Here is a 27,368-nt window from a genome sequence, read left to right as displayed (position 1 = left end):
ATAAAAAAAAAATAAGTTCTAATAATATTTCGTTACTTTTGACTATAAGTGTGATATTTGTATTCATTTGTTATACATATAAGTTTATTACTTCATTTGCAACTCTGTCAGTTATAAACCGATTTGAAAAACTTTTTTCTATACTTGCAAACTGGTCCCATAGAAATTTTATCAAAATCGGTCCAGTAGTTTAGTTTTAAAATCAAAATAACAGGTTTTACTTCAATTAAAGTCGTTTTTTTGTGAAACATCTTAAATTATTGTATGCCGAGACCTACCTGGTTTATTTATATTAAATTCATTCATCATTTGTTTGTCACCATACACGAACAACGCATGTCATAGTCTTACACTGGTCTGGTTATACACGTTCACGGTACGGCCTCATCGACACACTGTCACCACGTGTCACGCAACCCTTACGCATGAGCATGGCAAGTGTTTTCAGCGATTTCATATTCAGGCAAATACGACATTGCAACCTTTAAGAAAAAAGCATATTTCTTAAAAGGCTGCAATTTCTCTGGTGTTTTGAGTGCCTATGGGTGGCAGTAATCATTTTCCATCAGGTGAGCCGTATGCTAGTTTGCTCCGTGTTCAATAAAAAGCAACGGGCACACTTAGACTGCTGCATGCTTTCTCTATAATTGTTAATAATGTATAGTAGATACTGCCTCCCGTTAGTTGGTATACAAAATTTATGATGACTCTTACTTGTAACATTTCGAAAAAAAATTGAGAACTGTCTAAAGTCCACCCGAAACCGAACCCAAACAACAGATCGCCCCGACTCGACCTGCCAACCGACCGACCGCCGCCACGCCGCGCCGCGTTTCAATCCCGCGCCCTCCCCCTTCCTCTCGACTCGATCCATCAGTCAGTCACTCGATAACACGCGTGTGGGGTGTTTGCCTGTTTCTGCTCTCCACTTGATATTCACGCGGACAACTGGGTCACAGAATTTGTGTTGATTTAGTTTACGGCTGCACGTGTGTGATGTTGTGAATGTTTATAGTGACAGTGATTTTATTAAAATTGTAGTGAATAACAAACTAGCGGCCCTTTTGAAGTACGGGATGCGTGCGTGAGCGCAGCGCATGACGTGCTACGAAACATTGAGAACTTCGGCACCCGCCGCGGACGCCCCCATGGCGCACCACTTTGTCAAGTGGTGGCGCAACAAGTTTAGAAATGGTTACAAGAAATTTAGCAGTAAGTACTTCGATACCTACCTTAAATTCTAACATACAATGAACGCTGCTTCGTAAGAAGAAATCTGGTGCTCGATCAAAACAAGATATCGTGTAGATACTGAAAGTAATCACTTTACAAAAAAAACTTTGATATCTGCCTAATTAGAATCTTCAGTTTCTTTTAATTAAGTATCTATGTATTTATTTAATTTGATCTAGATATCTTGGTTACAATTACCATTATAAACTAAATTTATACCTAACAAAAACGTAAAACTATTTACGTTAAATTTAGTGCTTAATAGCCAGAAACGTTTCGGTAAACGACTAAGCTATCACATTAAAATTTTAATTTTATTGGCTCTAAAGGTATACTGAGATAAGTTTAGAGAATCCACTTTAATAATCAAATCCAGTATATAGATAGGTACCAACAAATACCAACATGAATTCTCCTTTTATTTTTCCCAAACATCTACTACCTAGGGACCAACTTTAGCATGCGATTAGAGAAAGAGGTAGATGTAGTTATGTAATAAGAAAATCTAAGATCTATAAGTCACCTAAATTAAGATTACCTACCTTAGATTTAATATTTATTTTTATATCTATACCTACTGAGTTTAATTAACTTTATAATAATACTAAAGTAGGTATTTAACTACCTACCTATCTGCTTATTTTATTCAGTCCCACATCAAGATCAAAGGGGCCGTTCGCCGGCATGCCTATAAAACGAAAAAATAACGATAAAAAATCACAGCGGGAGGTTAATCTGAAACTAACAACCAGTCGAAAATTACTCACGTTCTCAATGAAACGCCGACAACGGTCTTATACCACTATATGTACCATAACAATGCTTATATTTAATTTGAATACGCATATCTATCATAACGCTGTGGTATAAGCGGCAGGGTAGGCAGACAGAATCGAGTGCCAAAGCTTCTATCATTACTACACACCTAGCCACGACTTGTCTCATATATCTATAGTTAGGGTGAATGTGTTGGTTTACAAGCAGTTAATGCACTTGTGATCTTTAATAATTCAATTTCAATGAAAACAATTGTTATTATTTAAAAATATCGCTGTATTGTGAAGAATAGTTTAAATTATTTATTTCTTACTTCGTCCGTGTGATCGGAATATGTTAAAACTGAGTTAAAAGTAGCATATATCTTATATTAGTACATGTATACAAAATTTCATAGTGATTGGTTACGACGCTTATAGATATCAAACAATAAAACTTACTTTTACATTTATAAGTAAAAATGAGTGTTATATCGTTATATTAAGAATAATTATAAAAAATCTTGAAAAAGCATTTAACAATTTTAAGACATGGGTATATTAGGTACAAAATAGAAAAAAAAATGAAAATTGCGTTTACAATACTCAAAATTATAAATATGACCAAATTGTGTTACTTGTATTATTGGCTTGAACTATTGAATGCATTACTTTTGTAAGATTTTTTTTTCTAAATATTTTATTTAGTGATGATCGACTACTGATCAGAGGGCCTACCATGAAATGTTTTCCGAAATTTCAGAGCCAAACGAAACACAAATTTGATGTCAAAATTACATAATACATGCTGTTTGGAAATATTTAAAATGTTAAAATATTATTCCTTTGGACTTTTATGATAGGATGTATGACGAACGAAATGTTAAACTCCATTTATTGGTCCGATTTTGGTTGGGTCCGAAATTTCGGAATTTCATTTCATGGTAGACCCGCTGTTCTCAAACGCCGTGCTATCGTTATAAAACATGCTTTGATATATGATTGTGAGCAAGAAAATGCCGGTCGTATTCTGACGCTTGTATTTTCTGTCCATTGATTAAAGAGTAGGACAAAAGTATTTCTGACTATATCATCCACAAAGATGAAAAAGTGTAAGTGCTAAAAAATATAAGTAAAAATGTTACTTCACGCCCACTGGTCGTAAGCTGACAAAAATCTTGTTCTTGTTTTTAATTGTGCGACTATCATTTTAATAATACTATTGAATTATTGCTTAAACATTAATTGGTCATTAAATTATACACATAACTGTAATACATATTAATCTTGCTATTAAATTTAGTTAAATTTTAAAATATATTAAATACAATCTCTGTCTCTACTTAGAAACACTATTATTAGACGTTTAAGTGAAAACGACCTGACAGGGTACATTGCTAGCAATGGGACTGATCTGCATTACCTGCCTTACTCAATATTCCATCGAACTCAACACGTGTTTATTTTCAATTTCGTGGTTAAGTAAGTTTTCAATAGTCTGGATTCGATTTGTTTCAAGTGTATAAATAAAAAAAAATTTACAATTTTAAAGGATTCTTCTTAAACTCAGTATAAATTTGGCTTCGTCAACAACAAGAAGTTTTCAAATATTTTAATTTAGAACGGGGTATCATATGTCTCTCTAGTCATTATCGAGCAGAATTTTGTTCCGTAATTAAATAAAACCAAATTCTTTATTTGGGATTAACTTGGGAATAAACTTTATGGATTGCAAAATAATTAATAAAGCCAGTTCAGAATACCAACGTAATCAGGTAACATTATAAAAAATACAAACGTATTGAGAACCACCTCGTGGAAGACTATTTTTCTTCAGTTTTTCTTCCTTGTTGCCAAAAATCTCCTAAAACATAAAATTGTTTTTTCGAGGCGCGATTACCCAATTTAACTCCACTCTACTAGGTATTTGAAACCTGCTTTAAAAGTTCAAAGTAGATAAAAATCGCTTTGATCTCTTTCTATTTAGCTGGTTACGAAATATACAAAAACTGAAGACTTCAATTAGTAGACGATATCTACATGTTTCTTTTTAATATTCCCGCACACACATCACGTCAAACTTGTAAAGCGGAGTTTGTTAATAAACTTTCAATGTAAAACGAGTCTCGGCTCTCATTTAATTAACTTCAAAGAGAAAAGTTGAAAGCACGTCGCCCAAGCGGAGACAATGATACCTTTTATTCAACATCAAAGAAGTTTCCGCCCCCAAGTATAAAGCTCTTCTTTTATCGTAAATTTTTGACATATTACGCGGTCTTCTAGATATAATATAGTGTATTATTTAGTAGGTGTTTGTTATTCAATCATTGAAGATTTGAATAAAATTTGTTACACAACTGTATTACTTTTTATATTAATTATACGAAAAAGATTCATGAGGCACAGCCATCATTTTTGCAAGAAAAAGTTTATCATATTAGCAGAAAAATAAAAAAATACTCAGGACTAATTTCTAATGGTATAGTTAGAGGTATTTGTTTTTGACATTTCGCTGTATTAGAATCCATTGTAGAAAGGAACGAGCGTACCATCAGTATTTCAATTTATTTGGGTTATCTGTGTTTTCTATCATCGAAAAGTTAATCAGTAATATGAATTATTTGAAATTTTATATTGTACATCATATATCATATCATAGAACAAGCATGTAGGTTAACTAACATGATAAAATAATAGAACGCTTAGAATAAAAATAATCTGTGATGATCAGCAGGTACATATACCAGTACCTATACAATTATATTCTTGAGTTCATTTTTTACTATATGTATATTAGATAATGAATGGTTTTAAAATGCCACGGGCGGTACTTATGCTAATGTGTCAATTTATTGCCGAATTGGCGATACAGACCAATTTTTTGCCCATGTAGTCAGTGATAATAATAAAATAAATTTGGTATAGATAGGAACATGACCAATTAATAAATTAACTAGAAAACTCACTGATATTGATATTCGAATTTGTCGAATATCACTAAATCATCGAAGTGTGTCATTTAATTTCGGTAGATTTTTTTGTTTTGTATTTTCTTAAAATTTTTAAACGGTTAGAAAAGCGAAAGTTTTCAATTTGCCTTTTTTTGTTGTCTGTACTTTTTTTGTACATAACATACACAAAAAAAATACACGGGATGTCTTCGTCATTTGATAGTTTATTTTTATTTCCCTATTAGTTCCAAAAACCATATACGACTAAGTATTGTCACAAAACCGCTGTTTTTGCTAGAACCAATTCTCAAATTAAGTTTCTGTAAATAGTCTATGAAAATATCCTATAGACTTCTAAGTACTAAATTAAACCTAAAAAATTTATAACTAAAGTTGATGAATATTAAGTCCGTGATGCTCACATAATGCAAAAACAGGGCCATCCTATATTATCCGATACTTAATATATAGTTATTCCTGTTAATGGCATAGCTTTTTTATCATCACTATTATTCGAAATCACAGTTGGTACGTACTTCGTTTCTCTAGCCGCCTCTTAATAATTTCCTTAAGACGAAAACAAGTGATAACATTTAGTGTATTCAATTTTATCTTACTTAAGTAACATTAGAAAATGTTAAAGACCTTTACTTTAAAAATATCTTATTGTATTTAAATAGGTAATTTAATAAAATAATCAGGTATTATAAATAATACGGGTTTAGTTTTTACTAAGTCCGCGTCAGTTCCAACAAAAAAAAGTTTAATGAAATCCATGTAATCACTTCATGGAATTTTGAAATTGTACTGTTTCTATTACTATTCGTTTGGAGATCACCCTTTGATATCAATAGATTCTAGGTTGCGATCCTTATATGAGAACACATATCGGACGCGGCTTGCCGAATGATGACTTTACGTGTCGTCGGAAATACAAAGCATAAGTGGACTATGTTAATTGCGCATTAACAGCCGAACTGATGAATGAAATTTTGTACACAGAATTGTCGCAATATTTAGAAGATAAAAAATCTGTGCATTCATGGTATCCGCGTAACAGGGATATGTTGATTGACCGGGATAAAAAATAGTCTACATAAAAACTAGTTATGAAATAAATATGTAATTACAAAAATATTGTTGAACATTATGTTTAATTAGCTTAGCTACCAGTAGAGAGTTATTTGGCCTTTTGTCAACTGGCTTTAATGTAGTGTAGGACTAGGAGCCTTTTAAAAACTATATCCTTAAATATTTTTATTTTATTAAGTACCTAAGAAATTACTTATATGATAAAATGTTGGTACTTTTTCAAAATTGGTCATTCAAATTTTAAATACCAAAAAATTTATTAAACGACACAATTATTGTCTAAGCTGTAAATTATATGAAATAATCAAAGATTTACAACAACAACCCTAGTTTAAATAACAATAATAAATAAATATTTATCATAAGGCATATGTTAGATAGTAGACGCTGACATATTATGGTATATGTTTGCAAAATTTAGTTAATTATACTCTATCTATTGCAGTATTGTTTAACCTCAGTAGCACTTTTAGTTTTTTTTTTTTTAATATTATTACATTCAGTTTGCCAAATATAGAAAAACAAATTACCCAAGATTAATCACACAAGATTCACGATCAATCGCGGACAAATCTACGATCAATGCGAACAAGTTGATAATAATACATATATATATTTTGTTATTTTATACATAACTACATCTGCGTAATACGGTTACCTATTAGAAACAAATATCCCACCAAAAAAATAAAATTGAAAGAAAACCAAACCTCACAATGTAGATCTTTTATTAAAATAAAAATTGCGAGATTCGTGTAAAAACCAAGTCATTTATTTTAGTTAGTGCCTACAGAAGCACCTATTAATTTTTTTTAAAAAATTGTTATCTAATTAATTACTTACTATTAATTAAACTAATTAATTAATTACAACATTTATAGTGACCGTATCAGTCTTAGACATCTTATTTCTATAATAATTATAATAGAATAATCTAATACAAAATCTACTATTTTGGTTACTAAGTAACTGTAAACAGTAAACTTAATAATATAAATATTTTATTAGTTGATTATATTGGATACAATAAAATTACATACCAAAAAAATCAAACTTCTTGCTTTATCCACAATGAAGTTACTGGTGGGTTTAAAATTGCCGTGAGTCCCTTCGAGTAAAGAATGGTATGGCAGTGCTCGCCTTGGCGGGGGCACTGCCATGCCTCCTGATAAAAGCTCGGTCGAACAAAGCTGTCCAAGTGACGCGCCGCGTTTGTTCGCTGCATTCCATACTTTGATTTAGTTTATCAAGAGTATCGTATTCCATTACATACCCTGACCGGTAATCTTTATTGCCCGAGGTTTTTACGATTAAGTCACTAAGTACTTAGGTGCCTATCAAATTTCAACTAATGTACTCGTATACAATTGAATTCCAGTATAACTTTCACAATCTAGAGCGATATTTTTTTAGAATTATCATATAAAAAGACACCTATACCTTCATTGTAATGTAAATTAGTTAGTTAAGTTGTTTGTAGAACTCTGTAGAATTTCTTTATTGAATAAAAAATATTTGTACTGGGTGCCTTACCTAGGGCTACCTAACCAACTGTAAAGCATAATTGTATAATTCTAGATCAATTCAGCCGATTTATACCTTGTTATACACTTTTACTCCTAAAGTAGGTTATGTTAGGTCAACTTCCATGCAAATCTCTATAAAAGTAGCTGGTCGGTACGTAGGTAATAAATTAATAACAGAATAGACGATAATTATTTTAAATATAATTATACCTTAATTACTTAATATATATCTACTTGTATAAATTAAAGCAATGTGTTTCTTCAATAATAATATTTAAGCATCGGCGTATTCCTTGTGATTGGACAGAAGTAAAAATGCTTAATATACCAATATTAATTTATTAATAGAAAATAATACAGATCTAATTATTATCTAGCATAAAATCAAATTATAAGAGCGCAATATTTGCCATCTAGCGTGTCTGGGAGGTAATCCGGTAAATAAATAGGTTGCTTCACTTGACTAGCGAAACTAAAGATGACGGATAATAGAATCGGCGCCTTTTGAGAAAAATAACATTAGACGCAGATGTGGGATGGCGGTACCCGAGGCCTGTAGGCATCGGCTCGAAGGCCTTCCAGGAAATGTGTAGTGGGGCTATAAACTCCGCGATGCGACCGGCCCTCCGAATAGAAACTTTTGACTTTATCGGTAACTTGTTATACTGTTCGACGTATTTACTATTGTACGTATCTCTATTGTATTAGACAAAATATTCTTTTCGCTATGATTACAATGATCTAGTACAAAGAATAATTATTACCTACTATTCGATAGTATACAAGCACCTTACCTTAGTTACCTGGTCTTTTTGTTGAACGCTTGTTAATATTTTAAATACTTTATTCACAAGCATAGATATAATACTTACATTATAGATTATCCCCCTTATTTATAAACACGGCAAATTCCTCATAAACCTATTTTAACTATTTAATTGTTTTGTCTTTTTCTTCTGTGCTAAATTTTCAATAAATAAATTCTCAATATATGTAGAATTGTAACTTTGTAAATATTGGGATGACAGTAAAATCAACGTAGCGTTTTGTGGCTCTTAGCAGTGGTTTCTTAGCATAAAGAAAACTGACAAAATTTGTGAATGAGACACTGTAGTAAAATTATATTATTTTAGAGACTATCACTATAGTAAAATAATACAAAAAATGGTTTCCTGGTCCATTCTATTAATTTACTGGCTATAAGGCGGTTTCTTAATTAGAAAACTCAGAAAATTTAAATGTTGATAAATTATTTGAAATTCAACGAATTTAACGAAACTTTCAAATGGCTAGTAACAAATAATCCTGCAGCGGCCTAGGTCTTTATTAATGGAACTTAGAAAACGCATTTGTTTGATTTGAATATTTGTTGATTAAATAAGTATGAGGGATTCATACAAAATATATTTTTAGGATTATAAACAGTAATTAAATAAATGCGCGATGCAGTAGTGGCAGATCTCTTTGCAGCACGTAATCCCAAGTCTGAGAGCATCACACTATGGTTTCTGAACCAATTCAAACTTTTTCTATTTAAAATTAGATATCTTTTGACCAGATTATGTTCTAGTAATTTCAGTATTCAATTTGTCTCAAATATGCTTTCATTTGAAGCACATTCCCCGATTCCTGATCTCAGGTTGAAAGGTTTATTGAATTCTCTAAGATATTTGAAAGTCTTCCGCATCTCAGTTCAACGATCGTATTGAATATTAGATAGGTTACTGTATCACCGTATAAAATAGATAAGGTACTATTAGGTAATATATGCTATTGTTGAAAGACTTTATTTTTAAGGTGAAATTTTTAAGATAAGTCCATAAGTAATATCTACAGATACAGTACTACTACTCATCTAATAGCTTAATTAAGAGCACTGACAGTTCAGTTGAATTACGCTCGGCTGAGATCCGGGAACCCAAAGTTTAATCCTAGTTTATACTTCTGAAGTAAAATTTTTATTAAGATGCTTTAATAGTAATTCTCACTTAAGTATGAAAAAGCCGTCGTTTGACTCTACACTAGAGGGCGGCACCTGTGATGGTGTGGACTTGTATTTGTTCATACAAGTAGGTATGAGTATTTTTTTAATGGTTGATAATGAAATCGTTAACTCGCCTGTGCTGCCGGTATATGTTGGCGGACTACAAGTAGGACCAGGTGAGAATAAAAGCAGGTCGGTTGACCCATCATACAGAATTCATCAACAATTAACCATGATGATTTTTAGGGTGGGTCTAGTGAAGGTCGACCTTAGAATTAACTGCTCCTTTGCCAGCAATATATCCTATATTGCTGGCAAAGGAGCAGTTAATTCTTCTTACTAACAATCCATCCCCCTCCCCACAGTTGTAGAAGTTAGCTAAGTATATTACTTAACCCGATAAAATAACAATTTTCTTTTCTTCTTTTCAGTTGGCACAGAAAGTGAGAGGACAGATACAGAAGAATTAGTTGGTCGTGCAGCATCACAGTGTTCAGCACCACCCGACCTACTGCCCAGCGAAGCACGGGCTTATTTACAGCCCACGACTCCACCGCCACAACCATCACGGCCGGTGTATGAACCTACATATAAAGCACCGTCTTCACCAATACCGGAGCGTCAAAATGATGACAAACAGCCTAGATTGAGATTTGAGGTAATTTTTTTTTTATAATACGAGTATTATAAAACGTTATGTAGAGATAGTGATACTGTAACGTCCTATAGTGAAATAAAAATGAAAGAGGATTTCTCATTCGAAAAATTGTTCAGAATTCGCGATGTATTTGATTTGTTGTTCTTTTAATCTAAATCCATCTTTTGCTACCGATTTTTATTAAATTTTAGTTTTTTTTTTCTTTTAATCAAATTTCACGTTTAGATTACTTCAAAGTATATGGAAGATTTTTCATATTTTTCAGCATCTAGTGAATATTTACACCTTCTTCCTTTTGTCGTCTTTTATAAATAAAAGGAGATGGTGAACTAATAATAATAATTATTATTAAGTTATATGTATATGTCGGCACTTGGTGGAACTTTACCACAAAAAGACATACTCGTAAATAATACTTCGATTGATTACACGGGATAAAACTAGTATAAAAATAAAGCTTTATATAAATAAATGCCCTAAACGGCGAAATCGATTAGAGATTGCTTAGCGATAAGGCCGCCACTTCTCATTAATATTTACTATATTTGTTATTTCTCTTTTTACTTGGTGCAATAAAGTGTAAAATAAATAAAATAAATAAATATTATAAAACCTTTTTATGGAAGAATACAAGAGTTTTCTAATAATATGAATTAAATATGGCAACTCGTAGTACGTTTCACTAAGTCTATGTGTGGCAATAATTTCTATGCTTAGTCAAGATAGGGATTGTATTTTGTCTTAGATTTATCTTAAATAATTATTTATTTTCATTCTAACAAACATTATGTGTCAAAGTGAATTTTTAAGTCTTTTTTTGTTACCTTTTTGGACACGTTGTCTGGTCCAGTCTTTGTATTTATACCCTAGTTACAGAATTTTGTGTTTCCTCGAAGGCTACAAAAATGCCCCGTGTGCTGTACAATATAATTTATATTTTTTTTTTATTAAATGTACGTCTAATCAGGCTCTTTTCTCTAACGGTAGTTTGTAACTATCCACGTTATCACAATTTATTCGAAATTGTATATTGATGATAATTTTACAGGAAAACTAAATATTTTGTTAACATTTACTACTCTGTTCGTATTAATAGCACAATACTCTGGGGAATGGTTTGATCGTCTTCTGCCCTTTCAACTGTTATGTTTCTGATTAGTTTTGAACAGTTCAATTATACATATGGTAAACATTAAAAATTATGCACTTGACCAGCTAAAATATATTTTGTAATAAATAAAAAGTACTAAATAAAAGAGGTCTTTGTTGGTTTTAACCACACAGTAATTTTTTCTTTGTTACGTCCATTCAGTTTAAAATTAACGTTTCAACAATTTTATTTATTTATTAAAAGTTAACTTGCCGTTAGAATAGAACGAACGATCGAAAGTGGCGATAGTTTAAAAATCGTGAATCGTGACGTAAGATTTAATCTGTTATTCATTTTAAGAAAGAAAGTTCTTTCTTAGCTTACTGTCTGTATCTTTACCCTGTAGACTTGTATGGAGGTTTATTAGTAACAGATACCACATCCTTTCGGAACCTTGTAAAACCGAACTACTTTTCCCAACGATCATAATATTGAAAATATGAGATTAATATTTGAACCCATTACAAGTTTTTTTATGCAACTTTAAATGCCAAGCAAGTATATGGTCCATATGATGATAACCGTCACTTATACATACAAAGTCCTGTCTAGTTATTTACAGTTTTATTTATTTTTGTACAGTTAACGAGGATGCATTTTACATCTTGTTTTACAATACAAAAGATGTGTGTATTTTGTGATAATAAATGTATAAGGGACTTAAACCTTGGAAAGGGAGGAGAGTAAGTGTTCAGGCTACACATAGGGGTGCCATGAATCACGCAATAGTATTATCAAATTGAATATTGGTGGTTTTGACTGAATAGCGAGACTGTGTCCTCTGGAAATAACAATTAAATTTCGCTAGACGGGAATCCAGCAATCCATGTCGACCTCGATATCCTTAGTGGTCTTTTTAGAGAGTTGTTAAAAATTTGCTAATTTTACCTAGGAACCAAATAGGTTAAAGCTAGCATTGGCAGCAACGACTAGCAGCCCCATTGACAACAATATGAAGATATTCTTAGATTCGTGATTAATTCCCGATGAATTCGTTACGATGGGCTAATAAACTTGACTTCATTCTCACCTATCATCACTCACTGGTGCCCAGCCAGCGCTTACTGATAACGCAGGCGGGGTTATCATTCCATCTTCACCTATTAAAAAAAAAACTAAGTATTTGGTTCTATCATGTTTAAAATGAATTCAGAATTAAGATGTTTTCTAAATTTTATAAAAGTTTGTCCGTGTTAGTTATGAAACATTAGCGATTAATTGTCGACATGTAGTAGATAATAAATAGTATGTATTAGACAAACGAATATGATAGTATTATAATTCATTGAACAAATCATGAATAAATGAGATGAATCATCTATTTGTGTCATGTCGTCATATCGCGATATCGAAGCAAGCGGCGCTCTTTTACTTCACGTATCATTGATCGTAAAGACGCGGCTAGTTTCCTTTTATGCACGAGATAAGGACGCCGCTTGTCGTGTCCGCTATGCGCGCGCGCCTCTCGCCAAGCCGGTCGGCGCCGCCAGTTATCTTTAAAAACATTCATACGTTCACTTGCACACTTAGTTTTGTGTAAATTATTTATAACATTTGTTATTTCTCATAATTTTACTCAATAATTATTGGAATGTGATTTTCATATTTCAATAAAATTACCAATCTCTTCGATATTCAGATGTAATAAAATTATATTAAATTACAATAATTAACGTACTCTATTGTATTGTTTTTAGGAGCTGACTTGTGATGTTGAGTTGAAGCACCCAGAATCGTCGAAACAAAAACCTCTACAGTTTTCGTTTACTCTATATGATCTTGATGGGCATGGACGCATGACAAAGGATGTAAGTATCATCTGTACCTAATACTAATTAGTCTTAAATATTATGGTACTATTTTTTGCACCACTTTTTCTTCGGCTCAAGCCGCTAGTTGAGCGTCGTTAAGTAAACACCAAGAAATCATTAAAAATGAACTCTGTTAAGCTTATAATGTTAGTAATAGTACGAGGTTTGTCCGGAAAGTACGTATAAAAGTTTTTTAAAAATTTTATTTTACAATTATTCAGGTAAATCAATTTTATCCCCTTCAAAGTACTCCCCCTGTGACATAATGCACTTGTGCCAACGCCGTTTCCACTGTGAGAAGGCTCCTTGAAAGTCCTCTGGTTGTAGGTTTCTCAGCTGCCCCGTCGTAGCTTTTTTTATCTCATTTATGTCCCCCAAATGCCGCCCCCGAAGTACCAATTTGGTTTTTGGGAACAAGAAGAAGTCACACGGGGCCAAATCCGGCGAATAGGGGGGGTGTTCGGTCACCGTAATGGAATTTTTACTCAAAAACTCACGGAACGATCTTGGCGCAAATTTTTTTCATTTGAAGTTCGTTTCTTAGAATTTCGTGGACCACGGTTTTGCCCAAATTAAGCTCTTCAGCCACCTGTCTGACCGTTAAACGACGGTCCCCATTAACACAAGTTCGAATTCTTTCCACGTTTTCGTCGGAATGTGAAGTGGAAGGACGTCCTGAACGTGGGTCATCTTGAACGCTTTCTCGGCCCTCTCTGAATCTTTTTAGCCACTTGTGGACGGTTGGTTCCTTCACAGCATCATCCCCATAAACTGTTCTGAGATCGGCAAAAATTTCACGGCCATTCTTGCCGAGTTTCGAGAGAAACTTGATTACGACGCGCTGCTCTTCAACGGAAGCGGGCTCCATGCCGACGGGGTTTCGTTAAGAGGTAACTTCACAGATGGCGTGACAAGCCAGTTCGCACCGCACGGCGGTCAGACCAGAACTGAAGCATTGTTAGGGACATAAGGAAGGGGTCCTGCGCTTACCTGGCCTCCCCACTCCTCTTTCTCGCATTCCAGAACACTTTTATACGAACTTTCCGGACAGACCTCGTAAATGAATAGACTACTATGTGTAAATTCTGCCTATACCATAAAATACCATAAACATGTTACAAAAATTTATTATTTATTATCAAGACGTAACGCAAAGCGATTTCAGTCAAATATATAATATTTTATTATCGTGGTCATGATAGGGCTGAAGTAAGTGTTGCCCTTTTTAGCAGCTCCCGCCTTTTGATTTATAATACACCTATGAATGTCGCGTGTAGTTCGTGCCCTCCGCCACCCTCAAGTTACCAAATGTTTATATCCACCCTCCCTACACACTGCACTTACGTAATCATAGTGTGTTTAAACAAATTATTTATCTGACATAAATGTTATGTCTGTATTCCACGTTGTTTGAAAACCATTATATTTTAACATTTTTGAATAGTACTCATACGTGTAGTGATTGAAATAATGCATCTTGATTTCATAATTTCCAATATTATTTGGGTATACACTGTCAGTAGTTGGTATTCATGGTTCATGCAGCCCAATCTAACTTAACTAGATCATTATTAATCATTAATAAATATTTATTTTGCTTTGTAATTACAGGATATTGCTGGTATAGTATCGACGATATACGAATCAATAGGAAAATCTGTAACAGTTCCACACTACGGGTCCAAAACAATACAAGTCCGGTTAACAGTCGTGCCGGAAGGTGAGAGCACACGGATTCATCGAGAACGGAGAGAGGGGAGACGAAGGCGGCGAAAGGACGCTGTCCCTCCTGTGCCACCTGACTGCGCTGAACCCAGTGACGAAGAGCAACGGGACAGATTATCACATGACGACGATGTGTCGTCGAAATCTTCGTGTTCAGGAGATCGGAGACCTCCGCCTAAACCTTTTAACCCTCGACCACATCGCCATCATCGTAGAGAGCCGCGAGAGCGAAAACACGCGAAAAAGCGCTCTGGAAGCTTGCAGAGACGAGAATTACTCGAAATCATTCAGGCTAACATGGAAAAAAACCATCTGAGCTTTCAAGCCTCAAGGTTGGTTGGTGAATTTTTTTTGGTTTGAAATTGCTTAAAAATTCTATATGCTGCTATCTATTTTAAATTAACTGTATTGTAACTATTTAATAACTCGTGCGAGATAAAAACATCACGTCTCGGTAAAAATGTTATTGTAGTTCAATACTTGTTATTTTATTTAAAATGTCAATACTCTGTAAGAACAATTCAGTGCTAGCAATAAATAACTTTTATTTTTTACTTTCAGAAAGCCCTGTGACTCTGTTGCCAATGAGGAAGAAATTACGTCTAAATATCAAAAATTACGAAACAGATCTTATACAGTAAGCGAAAGGCCAGATAAACCTGTGAATGCATTCCAAAAAGTTAAATCGGAAAATAGTGGTAATGGCTATTTGGATTTAGCGAGTGGCGGCGACTCCAATCTATGTCGATACGATCGATATCTTCACGCAGTTATATGCTCTTCAGCACGGCATGCGCATACTGGTTATCACCAAAAACAAGGGCAGACACCGCGAAGTAACCGCGCAGCGCCAATGCCACATCCGCGATCACGTTCCCACGATTTGCCTGCACAAGCTCAGACACCTCACCAGCCTAGAGTGCTTCAAATTATATTTTTATAGAACTCACAGTAGAGCATGGCTTATGACGGCTATGTTCTTATTTAAATTTTGACTGATTGTGTATTTGTTATAGTGAATTATTGTGAGTTACCAAGTGCTGTACGGAAAGAAATTAATGTTTGTGACTAAATTCTCAATTGATTTAGCATAACGTAATTAATGTTATATATAAATTAATAGTCATTCATCAGTATTTATTTGAGGCAATCGTGGCTATAACATCTTTTGTTAACAAAATTCTTTCAAAATATCTTAAGTAAGGTAAACAGTAATCACTGTACATGCAGTGTTGCCTGTCTGAAAATATTTTAACGTGTTGAAGGTGGATTGGGTAAAGGAAGTTTAAATTTTTCAACATAAAATTTAAGATGTTTTAGTATTGGTAAATTTTGTTAATAAACAAGATATTGTATGAAATATAGTTATTTTAAATAAATTATACATGCAATGTACTTAAATATTTTGAAGGTATGTATAATGTGCCTTATTTTGGTAACTGTAGTTTATACTGAAATGTTAAGATAACTGCAACTGAGATCAGTTTAAACCCAAACACTTACATAAAAATAATGTTACTTTGTTTTCGAAATTCCTATAGTAAAAATTATAGAGTTTTATTAATTTATCAATTAAATTTATAAAATATTTCCACTGGGACTACATTGTTTACCTGTTTCATCACAGTTGCAGTTAATGAAATGTTAGATGTCAAGATTTGTATACTGCTAGTTTTGAATGCTCAGTTTTGTAGTTGGTACCTTATAACACTCATTTTGGAGGTTTACAGACTGATTTTAGAATTAAGTGTTAAGTACTCGGAAGACGATAGTTTATAGTTTTGTTATTTAACAATTAATTACCTATTGTTTTTATAGTATTTAGTTTATTACCGCTGAATAGATGCTAGGTATTCTTGTTCTCAATACAAGCGGTTAAAAAAACTATCAGTTTAATATTTAATGTTACTACTCGTTTGCTTTTACATCAGTAAATTGGTTAGACCAACATAAGTTAACACTGACACCTCTTTATACTTGCATCAATAATGTCAAAATAAGTAACTACAGTCATACCCTAAACGGGCAATACTTAATAGTGGTATGTTTACTAGAACATCAGTCATATAGAATATTATTTTATTAACAGTAGGATCAAATAAAATTTCCGTGTAAAGAAATATATAAAAACGCAATTTACTAAGCGCTGGCACTGATTTCGAACCCGTATTTCTCATATAGCCACAAGGAACAGTTCTGAGTACACCTGCATAAATCTACTATGTTAGTAAGAAGTAAATTATACTTATATGTTATAGATAAAATGATATGTACTATGTTATCTTATTTTTCATCCATCTCCATTTGCAACTTTAAATAATGATATTTGTATGTTTCTTTTCTAATGCAAACAAGTAGTGACATTGCCAAAATCAGTATTCACTATTGTAAGTAAATGAATCTCTAGAATATAATCTACCTCTTAAATTACTTTTGTATTGTATTATTATTTAATTTATTGACAGCTGCATCCTAATGTCATGTTAGTTTAGTTATCTGATACATATTATGTGATAATTTGTTAAATTACCTAATGTAATGATTACACTCAAAGATGATGTTCAGTTGTTAGATAATCAAGGTAGGTAGGTATATATAATTTTGTACAAAGTGCTCGATCTTGTCAAAATATTTATTTTCAAATATAACCATGAGATTAATTTACAAGACTATACTTTTTCATTTGACCTGAATTCCTGCAAAGTACTTTGTAGCGATACGCACATAGAAATGTGAGCGAGAATAAAATTACGGCTGTAATAATTATTGTGGTCTCTCGTGGCAGACTGCATTTATTCACGGCATACGTATTCGGCGTAATTGTTACCTAAAATTGGTAATATAGAATATTAATGCTAATAAAAATACAACAAATAAGAAAAAAAAATATATAAATATTTTGTGTTGAGAGACAACTTAATTATATTTTGCCTTTTTTATGAAACTTTGAATGTCAAATAAAATGTCCTATAATTTCACTACCATATCCTACTCAACAAACAACAAACAAACCAAAACAGCTATGTACACTAGTTGCTTAATGGTAGAAACAAAAGTAAGTCAGGCCATGGTTATTCAAAGGTGGCTGGGTTTGTCGTGCCCATCTCATCACAATTATCTGGACCCATTCTAGGATGTGAACGAAGCTTCGCAAGGACATTCCTGAGAGTAAATATATGTATGTGCTTTTTTAAGATGCCAGGCTTTCTATATGGAAAATAATCTTAAATACGGCAATGGGACAATCTTTCGTAGTCTTCTTTTGATTTTCATCTTAAAATTATGACTTTCAAAGACTTGTACTGTTGAAATTAATAGCCAAGTACCAAAATGGACAAAGAAACCCTTATAATTCCTGAAAATGTTTTGGAAACAATTAAATTCCATTTAAGATTACACCTAGAAAAAACGACTGACTCTAATCGCGACAAGACATATACCAACACGAAGTAAAACCTATTAAATGCAAAAATAAATACTTTTCTCAAATAATATATCATTTTGTATGGAAAGGTATGTTCTTTAGAAAATAAGATACAATGTTTAGAAAACGTGATAATTCAGATAACTAAAAAAATACATTACCAGCATATATTTTGGTTCTACAATATTTCTCCATGAAAATGATGGCACAGTATATTCAAAGAAATCAACATTTTCATTATTAATGTTGTATGAATGATGCTCTAAACATCCATAGTGTGTATGCCCATCAAATGCTACTCTGGGTTTTAACTTGATAACAAGATCTTCTGTTGCTTCTTTAGATAATGCATCAATTTTCAATCTAAATGGTGTATATTTATCTGATAAAGGAGGTGCATCAGGTTCTGTGCAAATTCCATCTGATAACCTGTATAAAGGGAAATGCTGAAAAAAAATTTTTTTATAGTTAGATGTATCTAATACAATATATTGTACAGAGTAAAATCAAAATTAATAACATATTTTTAAGTAAATATTTCATCAGCATAATCCGACTATTTCCAAAGAAACATTCTAGTCAGGAATTTTTGAAAAACTTGTATATGTATATTTAGATTATTTATATTTCTGTTCTGCAGTAAACTATTAAATTGTATTCCAAAAAAAAAAACATCTTCAGTTGTTGCAAGACCATATATTGTGATTTTAAAACTAAATTACTGAACCAATTTTATTAAAAATTCAATGAGGCCAATCTGTAAATAAATACTTTTAGAAATCTTTATAAAATAGAAAGATTTTTCTAAACTGTTTTACAACTGATAAAGATATAAGGTAACAAACATTAAATTGCAACTAAATTGATTTTTTTTTATGTCAGGTGGATGGAGCGAAAGGAAGGACATTTTTATTCAGTGAGCTTACCTGCAATAATATAGGTCTACTGTAGTTTTGTACATCAATATCATTATTGCACTGATCAGGAAATTCAGAACATTTCAATATTTCTAAAACATAAAATTATCTCTTTATCAATTTATTGTTTTAAATAATATAATAATTTATTAGAAAATGATATTCATATTTCTAAAATATGCAATTAATTGGACAAACAATAAAAAGAAAAAAATTCATACATTAAAAATTTACATCAAGATCAGATATAGGTTTGTTCTTTTCTTACATATCAAAATAAAAAAAATAACCAAGTGATTACTATACATATGGAGGAGAATATTCACCTGAAATATTATTAATAGTTTGTCTAGCTTCTGTACAAAGTTTACAAGTATCTCCCTCCAGAGCCATTGAGTTGATAAGAACAAAGTGATTGTTTTTTATAGTAAGAAATTGTACAGGTGGAGAATTCATCAATTTGGTGGTTTAATACTAAAAAAGCATAAATTTATTGCATAATGCAAATAAAGTATACTCATTCATTCATTTAAAACATTTTTAATTTTTTGGTTATTTATATTTTTTACTACTATACCATACTATAATGTTCATCATATTATAATATACATTTATGCTTCATTATTGGACATTGGTTGAAATGGAACTGCAACTGTATGTATGTTACATTTAATTATTTGGCTCCAAGTAATCTACCTGGATTTTGAAATGGACTACATACATATCCAATAACGACATTGCCTCGAGGTGCCAGGTCAGCATAGAAAATAACACTTCAGAATCAACTCTATTCTCTTATTTAAAATACTTTTGAATCTTAAAATTTTGCTCTTTTTATAATAGATTTTTCTATTATGACCAATATTAGTACACTACTTACTATCTAGATTACTAGATACTATTGTAAATACCCATTCTGAAACTATGATATCATTCGAGTAATGCATGCCAATAGAATAGATACATACTTATTGTGAAATCCTATATCATGATTACCAACAATAATGTGCATTTGTATATTTTCAGGAACCATAAATGTGTTGTAAAATCGAATAACATATTCACTGAAATATTCATCACTGCTCAACTCTCCTTCATCAAAAATATCACCTGTAAAGTATAAAGTATTACTTTAATGATAACATAATCAAGTGAATTTAATTGTTTTACATAGCATCATGAAGTTTTAATTAATGAGAAACAAAGGTAGAAGTTGAAAATGATTATTGGTGTTTTACATTATTATTGATAAAAATAATAAATAAATAGGCTCATGACTATAATCGATAAAGTGGTAATTAGTAAAATTTTTAAAATTATTTATATACAAATGATATTCATTACATAAAAATTAAGTAGTTATTATTAATAATGTGATTTGCAAACATATTTATTATACCTTACAAGTACAAAAAAATATTGGCCCTTGATTTGTAATCCCTAAAATCTACAGTAAATTTGCTAGTGAATCACAGCACAGAGAAACTGATATTTTGAACTTACAAGTTTCTTTTTTCTTATTGAAACTAAATTAAATTAAATTTAAAAAGATTCTATAAAATTAACTAACTACTAAATTAATTAATCAACAATTGGTGTCAAATGCTCTATATAACTATATTGGTAATAAGTATAAGTATATAAAAATATCTGTTTATAATTACTCTTCATTTAAAGACTACCTGAGATCTGAGAAGAGATTGCTTTTAACTATAAATTTATATATACTTTATTGTAATTGTTTACTAAGTTAAGTTGTTTAAATTTACTACTATAATTTTTGTAGGAAACAAAGAGTATCTATTTATGTATATCTATTTAGTGACTTGTTTCATTTACAGAAAAGATCTTCACCTAGAATGAAAATGAGGTCCGGTTTATGTAATTTAATTATAGTTTTAAATGACTGATGCATTTGCCACCCACGTCTCCATCGGTCTGGCCAAAAACTTTTACGATGGCCAGGTAAATGAGTGTCGGTCAATATTAATGTTTTCACTAGATTTGAGTTTTCTTGAGTTTTACCCAAATATTGCCAACCGCACTGCAAAAAAAATCACGGGTTTTCATTAGTCACGACATCAATTTTTATGTATAAAGTAATATAAAGTCAGTTATCAAAGGAATCTGTTTACCTGTGTTATAACTATATAATATATAAGATATTCGCAATAAATAATAGTAAATACGACACCAAAGAATAAAATTATGATTCTTTTAAAAAAACCAGACATTATTACTTTTTAATTCAAGACTTATAAATTTTTAAATAAGTATAAGATTATTTTCATTTTGTCTCATTGATAGAATAGTAATTACAATAACAGCTGTCAAAACAGCATTGACACTGACAGTGAATGTTATCAGAGCAGTAGTAGTATTATTTACCCACTCATGTTGTTTTTAACTCGAAGGGCTCTGATGAGTGGATAAACCTTTGCTTCGGAGCCCTAAGAACACCGGAATCTGTTTTGGAGCCATATTATAAAAAAATCTCTAGAATGGAAAAGGCAAAAAAAATTAAGCCATACAGCCTAATCTTCAGTATAAAGTGTGTATATGTATGTTTAAACAAGGCAATGTTGCTATATCTTTTTCAAGATTTTATAGAATGGACACAAGGTTTAAGTTTTAAAATAAATGATGTATAGATCTAAGAACCAGAAATTACATAAAAGGAATGATAAAATAAACTGTAAATCATATGGTTACCTCCTTATAGATACACCATCAGTTGATATTTTTCTCAATTCATAGCAGGATAGTGTATAGAAAATGTTTTATGTCAATTATTTGTCAATAACAAATTTTACATTAGTAGATTATATATTCGCCACAGTTTATGTAGAAAGTATGCAAGCAGATTGTATCTGAATTTGGTAGGGTTATACGGCCATATAACCCTAAGAAATTCAGATACAACTACCAAGAACCAATATAAATTTGTATTAGATTTAGTCAAAGTATAGTTAAAAGAAATATTGTTTATTAGTTTATCATGAACCATAAAACAGTAATTATGGAACTAAATATTTCAGTAGCTAATATGGAACTTCTTCAATTAATCAGCTAATAGCATTCTTACAAATAAGTTTTATACCTACCAATATAAAAATAAAGTCACAATACTTAGATATTTATTATATAACATAATATACAACGTTGTTTACATATAAATAAGTAAATTAAGTAATAAGATTATATTTTTTTATTTGTGCTATTCTTCTACTGAGAAACCTTTTTCGATATGTACAAAAGAAAGTAAGAGAGAACATAATCACAGCCGTAATGGCTATTGTCGTTTCTCGGGGTAAACTGCATTTATTCACTGCATATGAATTCGGTGTAAATGTCACCTAAAACAGAATAATAAGTATTAGTTCTCTAATAACATTCAATTAAAGTGAATTAATTCGATAATAAAAGAAAGAATAATTACTAGCATATACTTTGGTTCCATGATATTTCTCCATGAAAATGATGGTACAGTATATTCAAAGAAATCAATATTCTGATTATTATTATGATAAGAGTGATGTAGCAAACATCCATAGTGAGTATGCCCATCAAATGCTACTCTTGGTTTTAACTTGAAAACAAGATCTTCAGTTGCTTCCTTAGACAATGCATCAATTTTTAGTCTAAAAGGTATATATAGTTCTGAATAAGGCGGAGCGTCAGGTTCTGCGCATACTCCATCAGACAATCTATACAAGGGAAAATGCTGTAAAGAAAACAATAAATTTGTTTTAAAACTTAATTTGTTGTAAACACCAAAAATGTAACCACTAAACAAAAATATGGATAAAATTTTAAATTATAAATAAAAATAAACTTAATTCAATAAGTCTTTCTAGGTAATCAAATCTATAATTTTATTTATAGATCTAGTAATGAGACATATAACTTTCAATTAAAATTATAACTATAAAAAAAATGTTTACAGAAAACATTAATTCAACAAATTATAAATTGGTTTGAAATATAATAAAAAACACAATATGATAACATGTAATATAATTATTAGGGCTTGTTAGTAATGTGGACAACCATTTCTATAGCTAGCAATATACCCTGTCGGGTCGACCTCCATGTGGTCTTTTTTTATACATCTTAGAATGACAATCAAGCTGACAGTCCACCTGATGGAAAGTGGTAACCGTTGCCTATAGACATAAAAGAGTATACTGTTTCGCCCATGATACCCCCCATGTGTTGCCATTCCTGAGGACTCAGGTGTTATTTCTCTGTACCCTGTAAATTCACGCCATATCACACCCACCCTTCAAACCGAAGCACAGCCATGCAAACACAACTGCTTTACGGTTGAAACACGAATGGGACAGAGGTATCCAAGCAATCGACTTTTGTACAAAGTCTCCCTCTGGTCTCCTCTGGAAGCCATCATACTGAATTCCATGTTTATTCATCATGATGGGCTAACTGACCTGCTCTTTCATTCTCACCTATCATTCCTCACTTGTCATGTCCATGGTACTGCTCATGTCTATAGGCGACAGTTTTTTTTCCATCAGGTGCATCATCAGCTTGTTTGCCATTCTAATTTGCATAATAACATTTTTTTATTACTTTCTACATTTCAAAAATATACTGTACTAATATTATTTCTTTTAATTTTCAGTCTTTCTAATTCTATATTATTTTTGTATTGTCTTTTATTTCTCTAAATAAACATATGTATCCACATAAACAAAAAAATCAATACATTTGTCTTCCATATTGATAGACACAAATGGAACTTGAAATAAAGTCAATCTGGTTTTTCTTTTAGATAAAAAAAAAATATTAAAGTCAACTTACTTGCAATAGTATAGGTCTACTGTAGTTATGCTTCATTAAGTCAAGCTTGTTGCATTGGCTTGAGTTTTCAAAACATTTCAATATTTCTACAAAAGAAAAATTTAATAAAGCACTTTCTCATTTAAAATAATCATTTTTGACAAATAGATATGCTATTTGCCAATGTCCAGCAGAAAGCTATGAACAACAGTTCCAAATCCGTCCAGAATGGCGCTAGAGTAACAAGGAGTATAAAATAAATTTAGGAGTGAAGTGCGCAGAGTTGAAAATTTTAATTACACAACAAAGTCGCGGTACACAACTAGCAGTAAATATCTTTATTTAGTATACAAAATCGTGTTAAGTTAGGATATAAACTACCCATGTACCAAATTTCATTTAAATCTATTCAGTAGGTTTAGCGTGAAAGAGTAACAAACATCCATCCATTAATTGTTACCAACTTTTTTATTTATAATATTTAATTTATAAAAGTTTAACAATGATATTTAATATAAAATTAATTTAATTATTTTTTATTGTTTTTCTATTGTATTTTTTTAAAAGTGCGTCATTAAAAAGAAGAAGTTTTGTTTTCATTGTTTAATTCCTTTAAAATTTACCCATCTGCCATAATGCCACCCTATTTTTTTCTTAAAAGAAGTGATGGAAGAACTTACGTTCTTTTACAAACATTTTATAAAATTAATATAAAATATATAATACCTGAAATATTATCAATTTTTTGTCTAGCTTCTGTGCACAGTTGACATGAATCTCCTTCCATAGCCATTGAATTTAAAAGTACAAAGTGGTTACTTTTCAGTGTTAGAAATTGTACAGCAGGAGAATTTAACAATTTATTGAATCGTTCAGCAGACCCACGCCTGATACTAAAAAAGGTTATAAGTAGGTAACATAACTATGTAGCTACGTACATAGAGAATTAATATACAAATAATAACATTTTAGTAGTCCATACTAGATTATGAAATATGAATACTGTTTATACTTTAGTGTTTATAGTGAGTGAGTGTTTATACTTTAACTAGCAACCTGCAATTTTTTATAATATTATTGCTGAATTTTTAGTCTGTAGTAGTTTTTAGAGTTTATCCATTACAAACAAAATTTTGAATCTTTCTTCTTTGTAATATTAGTTTACATTGTGTTCTCTAACAACACCAACTATCATCAAAACCCATCAACAGCATTGTTTTAAAAAAGTGTTACACCAATTAGAGACAGGTATGACAGATATGTATATAGAAACATGAGTTAAAAATAACAAAAACTTAGAACATCCACACTAAATTGACAGCTGTAAATATCACAACATATTCATGTTTCATAAAAAAAAATGTTCAATTGGACTCATATAATATTTAATTTTATGGATGGTAATAATTTTGATTTCAGTCTGTGTAGGTCCTAATAAAAAAATATATTAATAATAAAATATATAAAATAGTGTTTAGGTATTTATTTACAAACAACTGTAGTTATCTATGACTACTTACTTATTGTGAAATCCGATATCATGATTGCCAACTATAATATACATTTTTATATGATCAGGAACTTGAAATGCCTTATAAAATCGATAGACATATTCATGGAATTGCTGATCACTACTGAATTCTCCTTCATCAAACAAATCTCCTATAAAAGAAAAAAATCATACTCATAAGGTTAACACAAAGCTCGTTTATAAGAGTATTTTTTTTAATGGGTGATAATAATCATCCATTAAAAAAACTATGTAATAGTAACCTTGTCTATGCTAATGGAATATACTGGTCGAGTACCAGTGAGGGATAATAGGTGAGAATGAAAGGCAGGGCAGTTAGCCCATCATGATGATTACACCTAAAATTCAGCATGATGATTTCCAAGATACCTTGTGAAGGTCAACATTACAGGGTATATTGCTCCAATGGAGCCTTGAAATACCCATTACTGACAATCCTTTTCCTCTTATAAGAGTATGTACGCTACATCTATTCTAGTATACAGACATATATATAAGGCTAGGATAATATGTCAATTGACTGAGATTAATAGTATCCTATGTCTTTCGCCATGCCATATACTATGTGTACACTAAATTTCAGATTAGTCAAGCTATAAGAGTATATTTAATACGATAGATCTGAAATGTTTACAGTATTACAGGTCTTTGTTTGAAAAAGTTCATCTTTCAATAAGGCACCAAGAGGTAAGAAATAAACTCACATTATTTTATAATATATATATCCTTGATTAATATATAGGAAAATTTATATCCTAATGTAAGCTGTAGGATACTATTAATTTCAAATACCAGAGTGGTTTTAAAGTGCAAAAATGTCTTAAGTTGGAAGTATAGATAAATACACTAATATGCGAATTATTTGTTAAAAATATACTGATTATTTACCTAATACAAAAACTACTTCGGGCTCATGGAGAGCAATTATAGTTTTGAAAGCCTGATGCATTTGCCATTCTCGTCTCCATCTGTCCACCCAATAACTTTTTCGTGGACCCAACAAGTGAGTGTCAGTCAATATCAAAGTTTTCAGCACTTCAGATTGATCATCAGTCTTCTCCGGCGTAGGCCAACTGCACTAAAATTAATTACATATATAAATATTTCAAAAAACATTACATATAAAGTACCTACCTGCGAAAAATGCAAAGAATTACATACTTACTCATTTTACGACGATATTATTTTTATTTACCTGTGTAATAACTACATAATAAATAAGAAACTCGCAGTAAATTATAGTAAATATTACACCCATAATTAGTATTATAATTTTTTGAGTAAAGCGATTCATATTTCAACAATTAAACTTTAAAAAACAAGAAAAAAGTATGTAAATAGTAAATACTATGTTATAAGAGTAGGCAGTAAATATAATATGTACAGAAACTGGAAATTGAAATGCATGTTACCTTTTCGAAGTAACAACACAATGAAATAAATATTCATTGTGCAACATGGCTTACTACCTATAAAAAGATAGATAGATACACTTCTTCTTCTTATTGTTTCCTTCAAAAGATTACAATAGTAAAATTATTATAAATATAAACAATTACAAGAAATAATCACAATGAAAAAACAATGGGCGACCTTATCGCTAAAAGCGATCTCTTCCAGGCAAGCTTTGGATGTAGGGGTGTGATTATAAACAGTTTGATCGGAAGCAAAATGAAATTCTATTATTTCTTAATACACATGTAATAATGTAAAATATATATCCCTACTCATTATATACACTTATATTGGCAGACATTGTCTATATTGTCAAAACCAATATTAGTTAAATAAAATGTATGTATTTATAAAGT

General features: G+C 31.2%; 3 protein-coding genes across 3 annotated transcripts; 1 reads left to right on the top strand and 2 right to left on the bottom strand.

The window, feature by feature from the left end:
* Positions 1-884: 884 nt before the first annotated feature.
* LOC113518319 (uncharacterized) lies at positions 885-17,554 on the top strand. The gene is made up of 5 exons (XM_026903184.3): positions 885-1,212; positions 9,973-10,199; positions 13,047-13,157; positions 14,772-15,217; positions 15,447-17,554. The coding sequence occupies exons 1-5, from the start codon at positions 1,098-1,100 to the stop codon at positions 15,826-15,828; spliced, it is 1,281 nt and encodes a 426-aa protein (XP_026758985.2). The 5' UTR covers positions 885-1,097; the 3' UTR covers positions 15,829-17,554.
* LOC113518563 (metallophosphoesterase 1 homolog) lies at positions 17,500-21,558 on the bottom strand. The gene is made up of 7 exons (XM_052903077.1): positions 21,362-21,558; positions 21,081-21,270; positions 20,195-20,336; positions 19,553-19,695; positions 19,236-19,318; positions 18,471-18,755; positions 17,500-17,712 (listed from the first exon to the last, which is right to left on the bottom strand). Exons 1-7 carry the CDS (start codon positions 21,458-21,460, stop codon positions 17,542-17,544), a joined length of 1,113 nt encoding a protein of 370 aa, XP_052759037.1. The 5' UTR covers positions 21,461-21,558; the 3' UTR covers positions 17,500-17,541.
* A 790-nt stretch (positions 21,559-22,348) lies between these two features.
* Positions 22,349-26,926, bottom strand: LOC113518312 (metallophosphoesterase 1 homolog). Its single transcript, XM_026903173.3, has 7 exons — positions 26,753-26,926; positions 26,446-26,635; positions 25,547-25,688; positions 24,753-24,919; positions 24,048-24,133; positions 22,666-22,950; positions 22,349-22,582 (listed from the first exon to the last, which is right to left on the bottom strand). Exons 1-7 carry the CDS (start codon positions 26,849-26,851, stop codon positions 22,412-22,414), a joined length of 1,140 nt encoding a protein of 379 aa, XP_026758974.2. The 5' UTR covers positions 26,852-26,926; the 3' UTR covers positions 22,349-22,411.
* Positions 26,927-27,368: the final 442 nt, after the last annotated feature.

Source organism: Galleria mellonella, unplaced genomic scaffold (assembly GCF_026898425.1).
Source record: "Galleria mellonella isolate WM207_F2 unplaced genomic scaffold, CSIRO_AGI_GalMel_v1 utg132, whole genome shotgun sequence".
NCBI lineage: Eukaryota > Metazoa > Arthropoda > Insecta > Lepidoptera > Pyralidae > Galleria > Galleria mellonella.
Note: the sequence above shows the minus strand (reverse complement) of the source record. Positions and strands in the feature narration are given on the sequence as shown.

Bases quoted from the DNA above. Each gene is read 5' to 3' on its own strand.
- LOC113518563 (XM_052903077.1), bottom strand. From the start codon at position 21,460: ATGTCTGGTTTTTTTAAAAGAATCATAATTTTATTCTTTGGTGTCGTA. The intron at 19,319-19,552 runs GTGAATATTCTC...TTTATGTTTTAG, and splicing joins AACTATTAATAATATTTCAG to AAATATTGAAATGTTCTGAA. The intron at 18,756-19,235 runs GTAAGCTCACTG...ATTTTTTTTCAG, and splicing joins GTAGACCTATATTATTGCAG to CATTTCCCTTTATACAGGTT.
- LOC113518319 (XM_026903184.3), top strand. From the start codon at position 1,098: ATGACGTGCTACGAAACATTGAGAACTTCGGCACCCGCCGCGGACGCC. The intron at 10,200-13,046 runs GTAATTTTTTTT...TATTGTTTTTAG, and splicing joins AGCCTAGATTGAGATTTGAG to GAGCTGACTTGTGATGTTGA. The intron at 13,158-14,771 runs GTAAGTATCATC...TTGTAATTACAG, and splicing joins ATGGACGCATGACAAAGGAT to GATATTGCTGGTATAGTATC.
- LOC113518312 (XM_026903173.3), bottom strand. From the start codon at position 26,851: ATGAATCGCTTTACTCAAAAAATTATAATACTAATTATGGGTGTAATA. The intron at 24,920-25,546 runs GTAAGTAGTCAT...AACCTTTTTTAG, and splicing joins GATATCGGATTTCACAATAA to TATCAGGCGTGGGTCTGCTG. The intron at 22,583-22,665 runs GTAATTATTCTT...ATTCTGTTTTAG, and splicing joins TGGAACCAAAGTATATGCTA to GTGACATTTACACCGAATTC.